This window comes from Rhopalosiphum maidis, chromosome 4, assembly GCF_003676215.2.
Source record: "Rhopalosiphum maidis isolate BTI-1 chromosome 4, ASM367621v3, whole genome shotgun sequence".
In the NCBI taxonomy this organism is placed as follows: domain Eukaryota; kingdom Metazoa; phylum Arthropoda; class Insecta; order Hemiptera; family Aphididae; genus Rhopalosiphum; species Rhopalosiphum maidis.
Genome location: NC_040880.1, coordinates 31,372,533 through 31,395,519, shown reverse-complemented (window position 1 = coordinate 31,395,519; position 22,987 = coordinate 31,372,533). Strand labels below are relative to the sequence as shown.

General features: G+C 28.0%; 4 protein-coding genes across 4 annotated transcripts in view; 3 read left to right on the top strand and 1 right to left on the bottom strand.

Annotated features, from left to right (window-relative positions):
* Nucleotides 1–1,027: 1,027 nt before the first annotated feature.
* On the bottom strand, nt 1,028–2,392 carry LOC113560488 (non-structural maintenance of chromosomes element 1 homolog). The gene is made up of 2 exons (XM_026966380.1): nt 2,087–2,392; nt 1,028–1,775 (listed from the first exon to the last, which is right to left on the bottom strand). Exon 2 carries the CDS (start codon nt 1,735–1,737, stop codon nt 1,081–1,083), a length of 657 nt encoding a protein of 218 aa, XP_026822181.1. The 5' UTR covers nt 1,738–1,775; nt 2,087–2,392; the 3' UTR covers nt 1,028–1,080.
* Nucleotides 2,393–2,611: 219 nt separating this feature from the next.
* Nucleotides 2,612–5,596, top strand: LOC113560487 (large subunit GTPase 1 homolog). Its single transcript, XM_026966379.1, is given in 12 exon segments — nt 2,612–2,751; nt 2,818–2,968; nt 3,084–3,206; nt 3,285–3,409; nt 3,474–3,498; nt 3,500–3,901; nt 3,964–4,096; nt 4,159–4,382; nt 4,504–4,771; nt 4,847–5,049; nt 5,118–5,227; nt 5,287–5,596. Coding segments are annotated over 11 exon segments (1,815 nt in total). The 5' UTR covers nt 2,612–2,751; nt 2,818–2,866; the 3' UTR covers nt 5,387–5,596.
* A 1,261-nt stretch (nt 5,597–6,857) lies between these two features.
* On the top strand, nt 6,858–9,206 carry LOC113548580 (transcription initiation factor TFIID subunit 10). The gene is made up of 3 exons (XM_026949531.1): nt 6,858–7,117; nt 7,191–7,255; nt 8,916–9,206. The coding sequence occupies exons 1-3, from the start codon at nt 7,037–7,039 to the stop codon at nt 9,121–9,123; spliced, it is 354 nt and encodes a 117-aa protein (XP_026805332.1). The 5' UTR covers nt 6,858–7,036; the 3' UTR covers nt 9,124–9,206.
* Nucleotides 9,207–15,324: 6,118 nt separating this feature from the next.
* LOC113553349 overlaps nt 15,325–22,987 on the top strand; it is a 64,725-nt gene continuing 57,062 nt past the window's right edge. The window contains exon 1 of the mRNA XM_026956658.1: nt 15,325–15,446. Coding sequence (XP_026812459.1) covers nt 15,402–15,446 — 45 coding nt within the window. The 5' untranslated portion in view covers nt 15,325–15,401. The remainder of the gene's footprint in view (nt 15,447–22,987) is intronic.

Genomic DNA, 22,987 nt, shown 5'->3' with positions numbered 1-22,987 from the left:
TGTGAAACACTGTCTATTTTAACATATTCATTTCTAGGCTTATTTGCATTCCACAAATAAGTTGAAAATGGTTTATTACAGCAGCAAAATAATTTGATATCAAGGGTATATTTATACTTCACTGGAACCTTTTTTATTTTTGAAAATATATAATTTGGTATACTAAAAACAATAGGGAAATCAGAATTTGGGACTATTAAGGATAATATTTTTTATATTTTTAGTTTTTATGTTCTATAATCAATTTGTGTAAACATTATTATAAAATACAATGAACTACACTTTAATATAAGTATCAATAATCAACTTAAAATAAAGATTTCATAATAATTGTTAAAAATATTATTTATATTTTTGTACTCAACATTTTAATAGTATATTGTGCATATTAAACCATACACAATGTTACACGTTTTAAAAATGAAATTTAAGAACAATACGCTATAGTTATACATTACATTATATTTAATGTCTTAATATAAAAAAAATTACATTGTATATTTTAATAATGAATACAAGAAATATATTTTGATCATTTGTGAATATGTTGGTAATAATACAATGTAATATAATATGTTAATAATGTATCTATACTAATAAATAAACAATAGTCATTTATCAAACATGATATAATATGTTTATGTCAGTTTTTAATAATCATACACTTAATAAATCACTTGTAAATTCTACCATACTAATTTTTTTTTAGAAAATTATAAATTTATTTAATTCAAATATCACTTAATTTAAGACGCATTTTAATTTAATAATTTTTTTAGAAAATTTATAAATATTAGCTTACTACATTTAGTTTTAAATTTATAGTAACTATTTATTTGTGTACAAAGAACAACCAATTTTAGGCAATAGAACTAAAATTTAAAATAAAATATTATATGCAATAAAATGTAACAAATTTAAAAACATACATTTATATGATCTAAGAATTAATACATTTTAGTATTTAAAATGTTTAGTTAATTCCATATTAGACAAAAAAAACATTAAATTCTATATTATTGCCATTTAAATAATACTCATAAAGTAAATATAATAATATTCAAATATGAAACACATTTATCATAATTTATTAACTGTTGTTATCGAATTCCAATTAATATTTAATGTGTTAGAACATTTAGGACATTTCTTGCTACCCACATTATTAAAATATGCAGTCAAGCAATGCCCATGTGCAAACTTATCACATGAAGGACATTTGATACCATGTCCAACAATATTCAAACAACCCATACATCTTTTGTACTGAAATTTGTCGGTCAAATACCCTTCCAATTCGCTGATGGCCAATGGTGATAAATATATATTTTTGTCTTTGTCAGCAATCAAATATTTTGATGTAAAAAAGTTATCCAACTGAGTATCAGATATAGTCTTAAAAGATGTCATAATTTCATCATAAGTTACTGATCCACCAGAAGCAATAATATGATTAACAAGTCTACCAAAGTTTATTTTATTTGGATCTGGTTTGACATTAAAATCATCAAGAAACGTGGCGATGAATACATAGGTTACATTGCCATTTTGTTCACATACTACTTTGTTGATTTTGAATTCAAGTGGAGAAATTTTAATGTTAATTAGTTCAATAACGTCATCAATATTTTTCTCAGGAAAATTAATTTCATTCACCTTTTTAGCATCATTTTCGGAAACCATTCTTTCATGCATGAAATATTGTAAAAATCGTCTATGCTTATTATTGTATGCCATTATTGAATAGATTTGAATAAGAAGTAAAACGTCAGCAACTGCAATAGGATAAATTAAATTCAAATTGTTATTCTATAGAAATAACAATACAAATAAAAACAATTAAAAAACATAGTACACTTAATAAACTTAACAACAAACATAACATTGAGTGATACAAAGATATAATGGAAAAATAAACCGTTTTTAAAAACTATACAGTTCAAAAATGAATACAGAAAAAAAAATAATATACTTTTAAACAAAATGAAAACATATTAAGGGTATGTAAGTAATATATTTTTTTTTTTGATTAATTTATGTTTGATGTATACAATTTAAACAAATAAAATCATGTGATTTTACTTACTATTAAACAATGTTTTGTCTCTATATCAGGAAATTGACAGTAAAAACCAAATAACGTTATTTTGATTTTCAATAGGAATTTAATATTTTATTTTTAATGAAATATTATAAAAACCTATAAACTAATGAACTATAATTCAACACTCAAAACTTGAAAAATTGAGACACAACTACTGAAGTATTTAAGTATTAATAGTAAGTACATGAAGATATGGGTAAATTCACTAAATTCGTCCCGCGTAAAACAAATAATAATGATAAAAGCAAACGGGCGAATTTAGTTACCGCCTTACCGCAGAACACGGACCTTCAAGTATGTAAATGGTATAGTTGATAACATTCTCAACTTGTATAATAGTAACAACCAAGGTTAAATGTGTTTGTAGTCATACAATAAGACGTAGTGATTAACTTCTGATAGGAGCATAGCACACGTGAAGTTTTATTATATTTTGTATTATACTATTATCATTTATCAACAAAAATATTATATTAATTTATTTATTTTAGCCATGCTCAGGTATGTCCATGGTCTTGCTATATAATATTTATTCTATTGTATTAATGTATTATAATAATTTTAATAAATTTAAGTTTAATTAATTATTGTGCTCTTATAGTTTTTACCTATCACATGAGATTTTAAGATAAAGGATTAAGTAAAAGGTAGACATTAAACATTAGTCATAGGGTTTTAAATAAATAAATTTATATTTTTTCATTCCTACATAGTTTTCATTCACACCAACTTTTATCGCTCTATCCAGTTGACAATTCCACGATGGGTGGTAAGAAGAAAGGAGGAGCTAGTCATAATTTTGGCCGTGCGTTAATCAAAGACAGATTTGGTCGTGGTAAAAAGACACTGAATGCTGACTCATTTGTAAGTATAACACTCATTATTGTTCTGCCATCAAATTATTTAAATAATTAAATTATCATAATATTATATTTGGTTGATATTCGTGAGAAATAATTATTTATAAATTTTGTAATAGCTTCACACATCGGATTTAGCTGATGGATACGACTGGGGAAGACTCAATTTGCAGTCTGTAACAGAACAAAGTTCTTTCGAAGAGTTTTTGTCCACAGCAGAATTGGCTGGAACTGAATTTACAGTAAATAACCATGACTAAATATAAATTATTTATGTCTATGTATCTATTGATACTGTAATTCATTATTTATATACTTAGGCTGAAAAGTTAAATGTTGAATTTGTGCCCGAAAGTCGAATGGTTGGTACTTTGACTGATGAAGAACGGTCAAAGATTGAAAAGTCTCATAAAGAATTTAAACATTTCATTAAAATTCCTCGAAGGTATGATCTAATATACATCTTAAGCAAACATACCAATTACAATTTTTTATTCTTAAATTTATAGACCTGAGTGGAATGACAAAACTACAGGCCGAAGACTTAGAATCAAAAGAAAGGCAAAATTTCTTAGAATGGCGTCGCAAATTGGCCGAACTTCAGGAAGAACAGGGCTTGGTGTTGACTCCTTATGAAAAAAACTTGGGCTTTTGGAGACAGCTGTGGAGAGTTGTTGAGAGAAGTGATGTATTAGTTCAGATTGTGGATGCTCGCAACCCATTATTATTCTATTGTGAAGACTTAGAGAAATATTCAAAAGAAGTGGATACAAATAAAACTAATTTATTGTTGTTGAATAAGTCTGACTTGTTGACTGCTCAACAACGTAAATACTGGGCAAAATATTTTGACTCCAGAGCTATTACAGTTGCTTTTTATTCTGCTAAGCAAAGTGAAGAAACTATTGAAGAAGGAAATGAAGATGCTAATGAAACGGTTTGTTAACTACATTTTGATTTATTAGTTTCAGTTTTGTATACTTTAGTTATTTCATTTAGGTTGAAAAAGTAGCTGAAGAAGAAGAAATAGAAGATGAAGATGATGATGATGATGAAGATGAAGATGATGATGAGTGGAACAGTTCAGATTATGAAACTGATGAAGAAGAAGAAGTAATTGGAGATGTAGATGGTAAAATCTTTCATTTTAGTTAAAACCATTTTACCAGAATTATTAAACTTATTTATGTTTAGATGAATGTCCTAAGTTCAAAAATTCTTCAAAACTATTAACAAAAGAACAATTAATCACTCTATTTAAGACAATTCATGGAAATAATAAACGTTTGTCTGATGAATTAGTTACTATTGGATTAGTAGGTTATCCTAATGTTGGTAAAAGTTCAACAATCAATACCCTCCTTGTCAATAAGAAAGTGTCAGTATCTTCTACTCCAGGAAAAACAAAACATTTTCAGGTATAATATTTAAACCTTAGTTCATTAAATTAGATTAATATATTATACATTTTTGTTGTTTTAATGTTTAAGGATTTGGAAAGTTTGTATTAATATTTATTTATAATTAATATTTTTTCAGACACTTTTTGTTGATAAGGAATTGATGTTATGCGATTGTCCGGGCTTAGTTATGCCTAGTTTTGTGTTTACAAAAGCTGACCTTATTATAAACGGTATTCTTCCCATCGATCAGATGCGGGATCACAGGCCGCCTGTAAATATAATCTGCTCACAAATACCAAAACACATATTAGAAGATCAGTTTAGTATTATGGTGACAAAACCATTGGAAGGCGAGGATCCAAACCGACCACCCACAGCTGATGAATTTCTCAATGCTTATGCATGTAATTTAATCACCAACTAGTTTTTGGCTTGATATATAATGTAACATTTGTATTTTTTATGTTAACCAATTTTAGGTAGTCGAGGATATATGACAGCTAACGGACAACCAGATGGTTCTAGAGCAGCTCGTGTAATACTTAAGCATTATGTTAATGGACGGCTATTGTTCTGTATTGCTCCACCAGGAGTTGATCAGAAAAAATTTCATTCATTCCCACCACCTGAAGAAAATCGTGCAACAAAAACATTTACACCATTTGAAAACATTCTTCTCAAGGTTCGTTTAAAAAAAATATTTAAAAAAAAATTATATGTTATTAACCACATTCAAATATTATTTTTCAGCCAAATGTTGCATCTGGTTCGGATTTAGATAATACATTTTTTAAAAAAACAACCATGGGCGCACACAGTAAAGGCATGAAAAAGATGGATATAATGGGCAGTATTAATAAGTATGTTGTAAGCAATTTATTATGTTTTGCTTATTTAATAAATTGTCTTTATTCCATAGTCAAGCTCAACAAAATACATCCAAACCGTGGAAGAACCATAAAGAAAAAAGGAACAAGCACGAAAAGTTAAGACGCCAATTTAGACATCTCGATATATGAATTTCATTGTTATTTTTAAATAAAATATATTTTATTTGTGATAAGTTACATATTGAAACTCAAGACCATTATCGTTATATTTTTTGCTTTGTAAAAATGTGTACATTAACGAGCAGTGGCTATAAATTGAAAAAAAAAGAATAGTGTGTAAATAATTAAAATTGCTTTTATTTTAAAACCTATTCAATAAACTCTAATGTTTTAACACCATTAATTTTCAATCATCAACCTTGTCTTTTGTCTGTACATTTTGTGCTCTAATGAATTTATTAAAAACTAAAATATTTAATTTAAAAATATAAATCTATAAAAGTATAAACTGCAATTTAGTATTAGTCTTTATTTTTCTTCTATGATTTGTTGTTTTATTTTTGAAGGATTAAGTAGGGTTATTTCCTTGATTTTGGTCCTTTGATTAATTTGATATTTATTTTCATTAATTTTACAGTCTACATAAAAATAATATTACTTATTAGGCATTTTTATACATGTACCTATGAATTTATGAGTCAAAATTAGTAAATTATATTAAAGGTACTTTATACCTACCTTTTAAAATAATTTTCACTTCTGCTTCTATGTTAGGAATGGATTTTGCTTGAAAGTATCAAACCCTAAACAATTTTATCAACACTTAATCTAACAAAATTTGAAAATTTAAAATATCTAGAAATAGCTTTGTTTAATCAAAATAATTTTAATATTTAATTATTTATAATAGTGGTCTTCAACATTTATAGACTCGCAACCCATGTAAGCTTTGTAAAAAAGCTAAAAAGAAAAATTATCATGACCCAATTTTTAAATCTTAAACGACCCACCAGTTGAAGACTACTAATTTATAGAATGATTTAAGTTTTTAAAATGAACGGAAAACAATAAAAATTGTAATTTAGAATAAATGTAAAAATATCAAAATATTTAAACTTCAATCGTTCATAAAAAAAATGTGTATGACATTAAACATTTGTTTCATTTACAGTAATAAGAATAATTTACCAGGACTGTCATACCAAATTTTAGGTTTTAAAATTGTATAATTAATGTTGATGAATTATGTAAAGATTTTAATTTTAAACGCTTATAATTAAAATTATGACAATGAATTAAAAATATTTTTTAGTTGGGGACTGGCACTTATAGACTTATATAGTTATATACATAATTTACTATTTATAAGGTATTATTGTTATTACTTTTTTATTATTATTAACATGGTTCATGCAAACCACGAACTAAGATATTATACAATTTTATACATCTTAATTCTTGGTAAAATATTCAAATATATATTATCTAAGTTAGTTCATGTTACAAGTCAAACCTACAAATCGTAATATGTATACGTTTTTAGCGCCATCTAGCAAAGTGTACAACCTCATCAATCCGTAACTTTAGATTTGGCTGCTCGTTCGATTTCTAATGGGTTCGTCGCTTATCATTGAGAATTTTCAATTTTAGTGATAACTATTTCATACATTTTCGAAATAGTATAATTCAGTACAATACTAAAATCGTAGAATAATCTAGTTCCAATTAATTTGTTTTAAGTATTTCCGAGTTCAATCGGAGTTTGTAATCTTATGATTTGAATGTTTATTGTCAAAACCAATAGACATTAAATTTACGTTTTTAATTGTTTAACGGGACATGATATGTAAGATGCCGGTTGCAGAAGAAACGTTGTCGATATCTGATGTAATTATTCAACTCCAAGACTATAGTCCTACCGTAAGAATTCAACGCTACCTAAATAATCGTTTTAATTACTGTATTAAATATTAATTTGAATTTATATTTACAGATACCCGATTCTATTACGTCATCTATATGCTCAGAAGCTGGATTTGAAACAAATGACCCTCGAATGTAAGTTCTTAATTACACAGGAGACAGGACATTAGTATTTATCCTAGAATGCTTACCTTATTTCATACCTTTATTACTCGTTATTAGTCATATCAACAAATCTTTGATGAAATTCAATACTTGTATTACACTTTCCAGTAGTCCAAACCAGCGATTCTCAACCTGGAAGTTGCCCATAATTATCCTTTCTCATACTTAAAATAGCAAATTTTTGTAATTATCATAAAAAAGGGTTGTCAAAAATCATATAGGTGACATATGGCCTCAGAAAGGTTGAGATTCACTGGTCAAACGATGTTGTGAGTTTTGTGGTATGAACAAAAGTTAGAATAGTATACAGAATCAAATTATTGCTGTTAGTTTTAATATTAGAGTCAAGTTACTTATTATTGAACTTAAAGGTAACACCATTATCTAGGGCCATCTCAGATTTTTTTGATATTTTAATATTAAAGTGAGTTATGAGCATTTTAAAGTTTTAATATTGTACATAACTATAACTCATTTAAAAATTTAAATATCAATAAAAGCCTATAAGATGCACTAGGTGATAGATAAATTGACTCTAATATTAATGCTAACCGCATACAATTTATTTTGCTGAAAGCAAATTTGCTATGTTTGAAGTTTGTAAGACAGAGACAACATGCAGGTATGACGTCCTCTTAACAATTATAAATTTGATGTGAGTAATCTTTAGTCTCCACATTTAAACAATAGCTGTATTCATCATGTATCTTGAGTTTTTCACCCTTATTGGCCTAATTCCATGGTCTTTCTTAAAATTTAAAATTACTTTGAATTGAATTATTTGTTATAGTGTTAGTTATCAAGAAATGAAATTTTTGTTAACAAATATTGAACAAATTAATCAAAAACATGTAATATATTAATGGTTTAAGGTTCTTAAATTTTATAATATTTTTATAAACTAATTATATAATATTATTTAAGCAATATATTATAAATTTGATGATTGATAAGCATATATTAAAAATACAAGTAAATATACTCAGTCCAATGAGAGAAACACCAAAAACCTTACATCACAATAAATTTGATTATTGGTCATTGGTCAAAGATTTGTTAATCAGCTACTTATACTGTAGATTGTTATGATAGGAAATTATTATTTCTAAACGAGTAAATTTATTAATTTAATTTAATTTCATTTGGAATAAAATTTTTTATTTTATGTAGGTATTTTGATTTTATTTTTTTTATTAATTTATCCTGAGCAAAACTTGAAAACTCATCTAGTAACCAATATTATTCTATATTATTTAACACTGATTTAATTCTATTAAATTTCAACAGATGCAAAACAATTTGTTTTGTATTTGCAATAGATTATATTGATAATAAACTTATAAATAATATTTTAATGAAGATTTCAAGACTATATGATTTTTAATTTTTGAATTTAAATATAAAAACCAAAAATGTTTGAATTGAAATAGATATAGGTACTGTCAATTTAACAATGAATGATACGTTTTTTTTGTTCTTTATCAATAAGATTATAACAGAAAAAACCAACTATAGGTGGATTAGTGAATATAAAACCAAACTATAGTTAAATTAATATCAATTATACTCTACATAAAGTTACTTTACTTTTTCAATTATAAATGTATATGCAATTGTTTATTTATTTCAGAGTTCGCTTGATATCAATTGCTTCTCAGAAATTTATTGCTGATATAGCCAACGATGCATTGCAACATTGTAAAGTGCGTTTGGCTACCTTGCCAACTAAATCTGGAAAAGTTCCTAAAGACCGTAAATTCACATTAACTATGGAAGATTTAGCACCAGCACTCAACGAATATGGAATTATTGTTCGAAAGCCTCCATATTTTGTTTAAGTTTTCTATTTACTTGTACTTAATTAAAAATATTCAATTCATCACCATTTTAAATCTTTAATTAAAAATTGTTTTCAAATCTCTATGGTGTATTTAAAAAGTTCTCCTTTATCTAGCACAAACATTATTTAATAATGTGATAATAATTTTAAAATTAAATAAACTTCTAGATATTATATAATTTTTATAAAAATAAATAAATTTAATTTATTAATTTATGTGTTATGTATTCATTGAAAATTAAAAATGATACAATATAACTAGTATAAAAATATATAGATTCTATCGAAAAATTTCCTGTAACTCATCACTGTGTCAACAATGGAGAATGCCATGCATTTACTACACATCGTGTCTAAAACCGAGAATAGTCCAATCAATTTGTTATTTTACCTTGCAAAAAATAATAAAGTTTTGAAACTTGGAAAAAAGTTTAGTCTTGGGGACGCAAAATATGCGTCATCCCTTCAAGTGTCCGCCATCTTGGATTTTAAGTGACATTTTTTAGTCTTTTAACAGTATCAATACAAATATTAACTTTACGATTCAAATTGAAGATCGTAAAATGTGTGACAAGAAAGCTTCTATATATATAATTTAACGTTAGTGTAATGGATAAACGATAAAGTCGATCCGCCAGTCATAAAATATGGCGCCGCGCCCTATAATGACTTATACCCCGCATAGTACGTATAGGTGGCAAACGAACTAAAAAACGTAAACTAGATATTTAGGTATATTTATGTTTGGTATCGTATTATTACACAGTAAATAGTATTGTTGAAATTTGTATTATTAATAACCTACTTCATTTGATTATACATTGATATATTTATATATTTTATATTCAATCTCTTCTGTAGATATTATTGTCTTCACTTTTGCAGTACTTGTATTAACCTTTTCCTTTGTTATATACTGAATACTGAATAGAAGACATTTTTATCGTTAACTGGATTTTTTTGTGAAGAATATGTGATGTATTAAGTAACATGATTATGAACATTATTAAATAATGTATTATTTTGTTTTTTAGAACCCAGTTGACTGGACTAGTAATGGAAAATGGCATGGTATTTGTATTTTACAGCAAAAAATAATTTTTGCTTATCTCTGTTTGCTTGTAAAATTATAACTGACTTTTAAAATACATAAGGATTTTTTACCAGACCCTGTTTTTGAAACATATTTCATTTCCAGATTAATTTCATGAAAAATGTGTACTAATGAACTTATAAAATGGATATCAATGACTACCAGTGTGTAATAATAAACCTAACAGCTTTTACATTTTAAAAAATATTTAGTTTCAAATAAAAATATTTATGAAAATTATTTAGATAAAACACAATTTCACGAACTAGGTATAAATTATAAATATATTTAAAAAGAATACAACGTATTTGAATTCTTTAACAGTTTTACTCAAAATACTTTATAAAACTGAACTGAATGTATTGATGTCTGATACCATTTTAAATCAAAAATAATAATCACATTACAACATAATAACATAATATCATTATAGGTATTATAGGTACTCAATACTCTATAAATTATAGTAAAATCTATTACACCATAAACCTTGCATAATATCGACATATTTTGTAACATAGATACATGGGTTAACAAATACTCATCATTGTGGGATATTCTACAATTGAACATTGAAAGCATTAATATTGAATACGGTCATAGCGGTTACTTATCGGTAGATAGTTAAATATTCGCGTATACCTGATATTTAGGTTTACTGTCACGACAAAATGTATTTCTCACATTGTAGTCACTGTACAATAATGTTGAGGCGTTGAACTTGTTAAGAAAGAATAGGCACGGTGTGTATGGAAGAAATGAAAAATAACATTTATTTCCTTGAATGAAGAACATAAAATAAGAAATAATACGGCAAAAGTGAAGCGCAAATATACGCGCGGTGTGTTGTTCTTATTGATCGTTGGAATCGTGCCTTCTAGACTTCTAGAGTATAGTAATTCGTTCTATAAACAATACATAAAGATAAAGCCATCGCTCATCAGTATTTGTTTAACAAAAATACTGTTACGTAGTACGTAGAGTCCGAAAACAACTCGCTGCGCTTGGCAACTGCAGCTGCATTACAGGGTGATATTTCAACGCGCTGCCTGCTATTTTTATTTTCATTATCTCGATTTTTGTGTCCCCGTCAAAAACAGTATATGTATATGGGCCCATGATGCATCGTTTTAAGTATCTAACTCATCATTATATACTCGGGGTGGCGGGAGGGGGGGCTGTAAGAGTTGCTTAGAGTAGTTGTCAGTTAAACTGTATTTATATAATATAGGTACTTAACAAGAAATTGAAACAAGTAAGTATTGGTTAATTTTTTTATAAATACCAATGATCAAATATTAATTTATAATGATATCCAAAACCTAAAATATATTGGTGGTATCCGTCTAATTATAAGCCCCGCGATAAAATACACAAAGACACAATATACATACATAAGTACTGTCACGACCATCACTGCAGGAGGAAATTAGATATCAATTCTAGGGAAGGCTGAGATTTTACCTAAATTTAAGCCTTGACCAAACTCGCTCTCGAAGTCTCAAATAGTGATGAATTATGATACCTATTAGAACTTTAAAATCTAGAGGGCCAGAGAGTACAGAAAGCAAAAACAAGGTAAATTTAACATTTACTTTTTATATTTATAACATGTTTTAATGATAAAATACTGATAAACACTTAAATGTTAGAAAATAATTTGAAAATATATCACGAGCCAGATAAAAAAGGGTACGCGGACCGACATTTGCCTTTAGTTTACCGCGGCTTGCGACTTCCCACCTCAATGCAGCACGTTATATTATACGGATTACGCGGTCGTGCGCACGTATAAGAATACTGAATAATTCATTAAATAATCTATTAAATACAGTTTAGTGTAAATGTTTAATTGTTAAAGAATGATTTTAATCCAAATATTCAACAGTAATTATCTATATTCTATAGTACGTTACTACATGTGTGCAGGCGTGAACGCAGGGCGGCGGGGGGGAGTTTGAACCTCCTCCGAAATACCAGGAACAAAAAATAAATTACCTGACCTACAAATGAATATGATATTGATATTTATGTACATTTTTTTAAAAACCTTCATCGACATTTTTTCCTGCGTTCGAGCCTGCATGTGTGAAATACTAGATCTAAAATCATTTTCGAAATTCTTGTCATTGAAAACCGGTAGGTTACAATGAGTACTAATTATTTATGTTCCGTCTCCGGTTAATAATGTACTAAACAATATGAATGATTTAATAAATTAATAATTAAGTAACTATTACAGTTTATTATATTAAAGAAGATCACAAGTCACAACACGAGATAATTTTAAGTTAAATGATTAATTTATATAGTGACAATGATAAACGTTCGAATAAAACTCTAAAATCCAAAATACGCGTTATTATTAAACAAGGTACAACTTATAAAAGTGTAGCGAATAATTAAAATTTCAGCTAGAGGTTAGGACTTTGCCAAAATGCCAAGTATTTGTCCACTGCTCACAGCTAAAATTTTATAAGTTTAAATGCTTATATACATAATTTTAATGGCATGTTTACAGGGTAAGCCGTCTAGGCCCGAGCCTACCCAATTATTATTTGACTGTTTGGTTTTTTTTTATCAAAAATAAAAATGTTACTATTAATTTTATTAATATTTATTATTTAACGTTATTATCATACACATATCCCATGTGATAGAACAAATCTGCCCTAATAGTTATAAACAATATAAACACACTTACACACTATACAGAACAAAACTGGCCTACCCAATATTTCGTGCTGGACACACACCTGATAATTCATATCAGTTTATTACATACGTAAACTACGTAAACTACTGTGATTTAAAATCCAAAATCACAGTATTTAAATCTTTTAAAAGCCATAATTGACGATAGTATATTTATGATGCCTAACACGTGATCTCCAAATTTTAATTTTTGAGTTTGCTTTATACTTTTTTTAGCTTATTGAATTGTGGAAAGAACATTATACATAAAACACACAAAGCAAGAATAAAATTCAATAATATATCTTTGAAAAAATTTAAAAAATGTTAGAAGTTTGTAAAATTAATTGTTTCACTAAATAAGGCGTTGTTCAGGAATTAGGATAGATCTTTAAGATAATTCATATAGGGCACCATGCATTAAAAGTTAAAAGCTTTCACGAGCAGTCGGCAAAAATAAATTACTTATTTACTTATTATATTGTCTATAGGGCATTACTTATTGCTGGTTAGTGGTTATTAATTTATTGATCATATATTTTCATGTTAAATAATAACTAAATAATAAATTTCGTATTAATAATTAATAATTATTAATTAACGATATCAGTTAGGATCATAATAATTGACTAAAACGAATTGTTTTCATCCATTCATCGAGATTCATCGATTGATACATAAAATCAAAATTTTAATAATGCCTAAAACTCAAAAGTAACGCTAATTTTTTTTTTTTAGATAAATTATAGCTGTGCAATTTAATTTTTTTAGCAAGTTTATTAATTAACAATTATTAACATTAATGCAATCGCACAATCGCACAAACACGGGTTTTTACTCTTATATAACATCATATGTAAAAAATGTTCAGGACTTGATGAAAAACGCTTGCCAAGTCAGAGATCGGCATGTATACTTTCTTGATTTTAAATTTTTAGAAATGTATTAATTGCATGTAATATGTATGTATGATGTATTTTATTTTCATTTTCATTTAGTGAGATAGATCTCTGAAACCAGAGAATGGATTTTGTTGTTTGGGGTCTTGTTAGATTCACATTGGCTAGGAAAAGTGCAGTAAAGATTTTCAGAACTTTTTCTTTTAAAGTTAATAAAAAAAATTAAAACACATTTTTTTGGGCGTTTTTTTGTATTTTTCAGCTTTATAGCTTTGTAGTTAGTTAACGATTGAAGATAAATTCTGAAAATTTTCACAGCACATTTCCTAGCAGTCCTAGCCAATGTGAATCTAACAAGACCCTAAATAACAAAATCCGTTCACCAATTTCGGTAATCTACCACGCTAAATGAAAATCTAGCAAAACAACTATTTTTTAAACTGTGAAAAATTGAATAATATTTTTTTAAATTTTTATTCTCCTATTTTGTATCTACTTGATCGTCTCTTTTTTAATGAGCTATCGACCAACTTTTTAGCTATAATAGTTTTGGAGAAAAGTTAAAAAATATAAATTTTGGGATTGTTCACGCTGACGTTTTTGTAGATTCAAATCGTTAAACTTCTTCGGTGTGATTTCAGATCTCTCTCATTAATATTTCATGTTAAAGCTAGTTTAATTATCCACCTACTCATTGCAACTATGAGTTACATTTGTATTATTTTCCTATTTAACAAAAATTCAGACTTTTTTCTGTCTTTCTTTTCTTTTTTTTTTTTGATATTTTAAAAATCAAGAAAGTAAACCAATCGATTAAAAACCTGCAATCGTTTACATCAGTAAAGACATTACACAAATCATTAACCAAAGCAAAACTAATCGTTCATCAATAAACCTGCATGTGTATTCTGATATACTACATACAAAGCGTTGACTTCTTTATACAATAATGCCACGTCACTTGCAATAAGCTACTTAGCTCAGATTGACTTTGAGGGTTTTCGAGATGATAAATGCTCGACTTTTATATAATTCAAGAATTATTCGACAATGTTCTTTTTGCCGTCGACCTTTTTATCCTAACACGCGGCGATGGGTAACCGCCACCGCCAACGCTGTCGTCCACGTCCACTGCGGGTCGTGGGTCATGTGCCTCCTACTCACAACAACACTTTCGAGAACGATCCTGAACCGACCGCGGCGTGCGTAATCGAGGTCAGCTGGGGGCGCACGGGGCCGCCGACGGTCGCGCACCGTGTTTCGTACGCGGTGTGGCGTCGCCGCGGACCTCTGATCCCGAGTACGTCGCGTTACGGCGGCGCGGGCCTAGTCAATCCGTACTGACTTGGCGGCGGCGTTGCGCAATCACGACACACACGCGCGCGCGGCGAACACACGGCCCCGCACGCACGCACGCGCCCAGCGGCCGCACACCGTGGCCACCCCGTGGCGGACGCGCGCGGCATAGTGTCTGCAGCACAAGTGTACGAGTGCCGGGCCCGCGCGCGTAACGCTTGACGATACAATGCGGCGCCCGTGACCGCGGACCGCCAGCCGCCCGTCGGCTACGGACGCTACGACGACGGCCGCATGGCGCCCAACAAGAGCAGCAGTAGGCCCATATTCGAACTAGCCGTGAGTATTATTTCGTATTATTATATTATATTGTCATACACGTACGCGTGCGACATCGCACTAGTTCTGCGGGTCAGCCTATCTCGCGGGAGGCCTCCCACCCGCGGCTAACATCACCAACCGACTCTTATTTTATATATAGTACATAGCACGTGCGTATGAAAATCGCTCGTTATTCGTTTGAAATTTACTTCGTCGGCTATTATAGGTACGTTAGTACCTGATTGTTGTATTTTAATATTTGTAGATCAAATAAATAACTGATTTGCCTAGTAAACATTTTCCATTTCAAATTATAATAAGTTTGCAAATTATTACGGTAAAAAAATGATCAAAACTCGGTTAAAATATCGTAAAAACCCAACTTATTGTTGAACACAGCTTTTTTTGATAACCGATTATTGAATGATATTGTTTTACGGTTTGCGGAGCGAATTCAACGGCCGATTTTAAATTTCCCCGTAATAAGTATAATAATTGTGTAATCGTGGTAGTTGGGAGCCAACTTGATTGTCACCGAGTATGAAGTATTGAAATAGTAATAGAAATGTAAAACAAAATCCCACTACCAATGATTAAAATTTAAAGTTAGATATATAAAAAATACAAATAGCTTCTTTTATTGTCAACCGTCGATTGAAAATTCAATATTCATGTTGACTAAATGTCTACCAAATATATTTTAGTGGTATTATTATAGCTTGTATGTTTTGTATTATTTATAATTATCTTTCTATAAAGTGTGATGATTGTGATGATACCATATTGTTATAAAATTTCAAAAGAATCCTAATTCTATCATCTATGTATAATTTTTAAATGATTGTTATTGTACTTAATACTTATTGTATTTGTTCAAACTTAAAATCGTATACTCTTATTGTAATTTACATAGAAATGTTAAAATAGGGGTCAAAAAACTTAAAAAACATTGTGATTCAGCTGACCTCGCCATACCTCATAAGGTCCATCATCGATTAACGGGACATCTATGTAGTATAATGTCTATAATGTTATTATGCACATATGCGCTAAGTACAGTCGTAGCAAGACAGAGTGCGCAGATATTATGCCGTTTTTATTTTCCACGCTACTCATGTATTTATAATATTATATTATTCTATCCTCAGTTTTATGTGTATCACGCTGATGCTATTCCACCGATACTGGGTATCGTAATACAAATAATACAATATATTTTATACATTTATATAGATAAATTGATGTAATCACTATTTAAAAAAAAAATTTTAAACCGTCTCCTCTTAGTATCATTTTACGTATACAATGTTTTATCATTGCACTAAACTTTAATACACCCAACGTTCGAGGTACCTCTGACAGGTATCACTCAGCAGAACAAATTCTTCAGGTTTTTTATACATAGTTTTCATCTTTTGAGACTGATTGTCGTTTTTTTGCGCCACGAGGCCAAGCTCAAAGTTTATTTGTTAGTTTTTTGGTCCACTTTATATATTTCACAACTAGGTTACGCCCCTTAAATTATGCGTGAAAAACGCACGCAAGGTATACAACTATAATCTAACACTATAATATAACCTTTATTATTACAATATACATAATATATACGACAGAATTTTAGATTATTTTTCTTCCCAAATGTTATATATTATAACGTGATGCTTTCATAAATTATATATTTATATTAAACACCTTTGCCAAATGTTATAAATCATAATAATACATAAATCTGTAACAATACATAATTATAATATGACCCGTATGAACTATTCCATTAAAATCTATCCCGGTTCGGTATAATAAATTGTGCATGCGTCACGTGTGTGTGAAAATCGGCGTCTTGTGTTGAAAGGTCCTTATGTATTATCATATACCTAAAACCCACACGAGTAATCGCGGGAAAACTTGGCGACGTGTGTGCGCGGTATTTCCGCTGCGGCGTGATTGAACACCGCAACGGGATTGTTAAATGCTTGTCACTTACGGTGGCCATAAATCATGAGCATTTGCAGCCCACTCGTAAATAAAATGAGCTGCTTCAATGATGCGTGTTGGTCGACAGATTCGTGACTAGAGACATTTAATATATAATTATTGTTCTCTATAATATAGAGTCTATATAATATATGCATACTCGACACATATCGCGTGTTATGTATTTACTCGATGTAATGATGTATACAGGACGATTCACTAAGCTTGCTCACTACCATGTTTTTAATTTTATAATAAATTAATTCAATTTTTTATTTTTAATATTTTTAAATATATTTTAAAATTATAAAGATTTTTTGTACCATTTAAGAAATAGGAGGTAAAGACTAAGAGTGTGCTGTGGTGATACAAACTACTAACTTAAGTTTTTCAAATGAAGTTTCTTATTTTTCTGTAAATTATTTTATGGGTAATATTCTTCTGAAACTGTTGACGCGCCAAAATCAAAATTTGAACTAGTATATTTATTATTTTGAGTTACTTGGCTTGAAGCTTTGTGTTCTAAGGATATAAATCTCTATGACTTATAACTTAACTTAATAGTTTTGAATAATATAAGAGCTAAAGTAATTCTAAAATTTTAAAAATGTGCATTAATCTATTAATATTTACATATCGATTCTATATACATGAAATAAATAAAAATATGGAAATACTAGTCACGCATGTTCTCTGAAACTACTCATCCAATTAACTTGATTTTTTTTAATGAAAGAATATATCACAGAACAAGTTTTAAGCTTATTCCTGATTCTATAAGTTAATGAAAAGTAAATAATTATCATTAAAGAAGGGTAATAGAAGTTTGTATCACAATAGATACCAGAACACTCCTTAAGTAGTACAAAACATTTCAATGTTGTCTTTAAGTATATTTAAGCATTCCAAGTATAATAATTTTAATTAATTAATTATTAAATTAAAAAATGGAGGTGAACTTACTTAGTGAACCCCCCTGTATAATGTATAAATAATTTAACCTAATAAATTAAATATCTATGTATGAGTATCGTTTGCTTGTATTCCTATGTCCTATCGTACATATGCATCTAACATCTATATAATAATACTATAATACCTAGAATATGCGTTATAATGTTGTTTATTAATTGATTATATTATACATCAATTACGTGTTATTAATATTTTTATATGTACATTTTGTATATTTTAATAACGTTATTATTTTCGACACAAGTATTTTGACGTTAATTATGTGCATTATATTATGGCCGTGAGATATGATATATCTTATATATAAAAATTTCGTATCACAGTGTTTGTCCGGAATGAACTCCGAAACTACTGGATCGATTTTGATGAAATTTTTTACATTGTGTGTATTTTGGTCCGACTTAAAAGATAGAATAGTTTTTGTCTCAAAATTTTTAATTAATTTTTTAACTATTTAATAAATTTATATACTTATGTATAATTGCATGGTGTATTTCGGGTATAACCATGACCGCTATAGTAGGTTTCCAGCTATCTGCAACCTGACCTTTTTTCTTTTGTGTGTGTTTTATCGCTGGCGGCGTGTAGATATAAATTGTTCGCAAGGGGGTTTCCGTTTTCCGCCAAAATGACCCTCGCCCATTATCACCATGGCCGTTTTCCGCCAAAAAAAATTAATACATTTTTTTTGAGAACCCCTGAACTGAATCCATCAACAATTACATTTTAAATACAAGTACGTTCCCCCCTAAGTTATGGGCAGAAGCAACTTCTGCATTAACAAGAACCACAAATGCATGTGAATCGATTCATTCCGACTTCAATCAATCGTTTTATAAAAATTCACCTTCAATATTTACGTGGGTTCAGAACTTGATTAATGAAGTACAAACCAGTGTGAATTGTAAAATGTCAAGTGTGAATCAACCAAAAACTCCACGAAATATAATTCATTTAAGACAAATAAAAAATGAAGAATACATTCAAAAATACATTCATGGGCATTTAACTAGGTTCGAGTTTGTCAAAAAAATCTCTTTTTCGTATAGTAAATAATTAAATGTGTACTTTTTATATAATTTTAATTTTTATAATAATGTATTATTTGGACGAAAAACTAGTGATGTATAACATGTGATATTTATACTTGTACTGTTTTTACGTACAATTCGTATATAATAGCGTATGCTTTGGAAAATACAGTGGGTATACTTAAATAGGCAAATAATAATAGTAAGATAAAATATAGATAATATTTTATGATCAATATCTGTGTGAGGCGAGGCGCGTGTGTGGTACAAGGTGAGGCGCGTACATCGAATCATTACTAATTGATGGATTCAGTTCAGGGGTTCTCAAAAAAAATGTATTAATTTTTTTTGGTGGAAATCAGAATATAACCTTTGGCGGAAAACGGCCATGGTGATAACAGGCTAGGGTCAATTTGGCGGAAAACGGTTACGCCCATTCCGAAAAGTAAAACTCGACAATCTATCGAAATACTATCTTCTATCTTCATAATATATTTTTATATACATAGAAATCATGTATCATAATGTTTATCCGGGACGAACTCCGAAATTACTGGACCGATCTTGATGAATTTTTTTACACCGTGTGTAATTTGGTCCTAATTAAAAAATAGGATAGCTTTTATCTCGATTAAGGCCTTTAATATTTTTATATTGCAATAATTTCGAAAAGGAAGTTATAGAATTATTCAATTATCAATTATAGTTAATATTTCTCAAAAAAAAATTAAGTAAATAATGTATATTTTGGATATTATTGTAAAATTCTAATATACAACAAAAACAATTATAAAAATTTAAAATAGTCTCAATCTATAAAATGATGTATCTATATAAAATATAAATAAATCTATAAGTGTATAATATGGTTGAATTATTATTGAAAATAATTTTAAATTAAAATTACTCAATTCAAATAATAATATATTAATTATACTATGAATTTAACTATATAAATGTGAAATTAAAATCTTTGTATAGGGTAAACTCTGGAACTACTTATCAATTCTTTTTGATTTTTTTTTTTAACGAAAGAGTATATCACAAAGAAGGTTTCTATCACAATAGCATTTGTCTAAATTAAAAAAACTCATCTACTAATTAAAATAAACGTGTATTATTAACGTGTTAATTGTATAAATTGTATACATATAATATACGAGTACATATACACATAGGCGTAAATTTGGGGAACTTAAGCGGGCTTAGCCTCCCCCCTACACCTTTTTAAGTTTTTCAAGAAATTTAAGGTAATTAATTTATTAGAGACAATTGTAAAATGTTCTACGTAATTCCTAATTAGAATATAGATATATGTGTAAATGTGTTATGTGAACATTTAAGCTTCATGTATGTATTTTGTATTGTAAATTTATAATAAAATTAAAATTATTGAGCTATACGTTAATATATTATAATGACAACGATAAAAAGTTATGTATTATACATTTATACGCCGTTAAATAAATAATTTTGAAGTTTTATATACCTACATCTTTAATATCTTATATAATAAATGATATCATCTATATACTAAATCGAAAAACCAAAAATAGCTTTTATCCTTTCGCTAAACGTTAGCATTGTTAGTATTATAGACAACCAAACTTAACGTGGGTGCATTTTGAACGGGCGACGAAGTACACAAGGATAGCTAGTAATATGATATTATGTTATATTGACTAATATTACTAGTCAAAAAGTTATACAGCTCTGAAAGTTAATGGCAATGTAGTAATAAACTATACAACTTATATCAAGTAGGATATAAATACGTCACTGAGCACGTGCGTATGGTATAGATAACTATATAATATAATATTATAGAAATTAAATTAAAGTTTAAACAGTACAGAATTAGAATTTATCGTGTGTACACTTACTTTGAATTTCTAGTTTCTATACTTGCATTTACGATGTCACCTGTTACCTGTAGTCACCGTGTCACTTTACACACATACGTCATTATGCGACTGATGCGGGTTGGCAAAGTTGGATGAATGAGAATTTCTGTCTTGATTAGCTTAATAATTGTGATAAAAATCATAAATGTTTAATGTAACAAATATTAAAACATTACACTATTGTAATAATTAAATTATTAAGGAATAATTTGGAATTATATATTATTAAAATGTAATTACTTTTTTATTTTTTACATATATTTACATTTTTTCTTACACGATCATAATGTATAATAATATGATTAATATGATAATCATTACAATAATTTAATAATAAGTAATATTATTACGATAAATTAATAATATTATATTTTTTGCAAGCATTTATAGTTTTTAAAATTGAGGGTTTATTTTGATAAGTTTCAATTCTTAGTTTATTACTTAATACCTACTTATTAAGTAGGGGAATACGGAACGAGACCGACGAGTTAAGTTTTAAGTTCTTTATATAAAATGCTCATAAATAAATCAAAATAGTTTATTTTTAATTATAAAATTCCATTACAGGTACATCTAACTATAATGATATTTAATAGTAAAATAATTATATTTTGTAATTTTATCAATATTTTTTATGACACACTTTTAGTCAGGTTTATAATATTATAGATTTTGTCCCGATAGTGGAGAAAAAACAATTTAATGTATTTATATTAGGATTGCTATATTTATTTGAAGTTTATTACTTTCAATTAATTAAAATTAAGTTATTTAAAATCATTCATTGTAAACCCAAAAATCAACATTCGATATCTTTTAGATAATCAAAATATATCAATTCTTGATTTTGAGAGTTGAGAACACAGGTTTGAAGTGTCTCAAACCTATGAACAAGGTTAAAGAAAATTAAAATAATATGTAGGTACGACAATAATATTTTCTTATAAAAGTTTTTAAATAATACAATGAAACCTCTAAATACCGGAAACCCTCGATCACTGAAATTTTGTCCGCTGTTTGGAGATGTTCGGTATTTAGAGGGAGAAATATAATATAAGAAAAATAAAAAATTGAAATTTTAATTAAAAAATGTATTTATTTATTTAGTTATTTATACATATACAATATATTATATACATAGGTATATAGTAAATTTAATTTATTTTAATTTTAATTGTTTTTATGTATTTTTAAAAATGCGAAGGTAAATAAATAAAAAAATCGATAATATAAAAATTAAAACTAATTTATATTAAAAATTCTACAGTTATACTTTAGAGTTTAAATTGTTTCGTATTTTGACACGAAGCCATTTTGTATGTTACTGTATTTTCTAATTCCACAAATTTACGATAAAAATGATTAAAATAAAAATATAAAATGCTATAAAAGTGTCTGGTATTTAGAGGTGTCCGTTAAGGAAGGGTTCACTGTATTATGTTTCTATTATGTTACATTTTATGAAAAAATGATTTTAAAAATAATATCTATTATATTTTTATTATATTTACCAATTCATTTTTCTGTGCTGTAATTTAGATTTTGTTTTTTTTTATCGTACAAAGTATAGGTATAGATAACTAAAAATTAAAAGTAATTAAGAAAATTCAATATCCACTTTTCTATCTCATATATTCCGTATTTCCAGAACTATTATTTAGAACGGATTATTGAT

Excerpts from the sequence above, each read along its gene's own strand:
- LOC113560488 (XM_026966380.1), bottom strand. The coding sequence starts at position 1,737 with ATGGCATACAATAATAAGCATAGACGATTTTTACAATATTTCATGCAT.
- LOC113548580 (XM_026949531.1), top strand. The coding sequence starts at position 7,037 with ATGATATGTAAGATGCCGGTTGCAGAAGAAACGTTGTCGATATCTGAT. Across the intron at positions 7,118-7,190 it reads TCCAAGACTATAGTCCTACC|ATACCCGATTCTATTACGTC; the intron begins GTAAGAATTCAA and ends TTATATTTACAG. Across the intron at positions 7,256-8,915 it reads GAAACAAATGACCCTCGAAT|AGTTCGCTTGATATCAATTG; the intron begins GTAAGTTCTTAA and ends TATTTATTTCAG.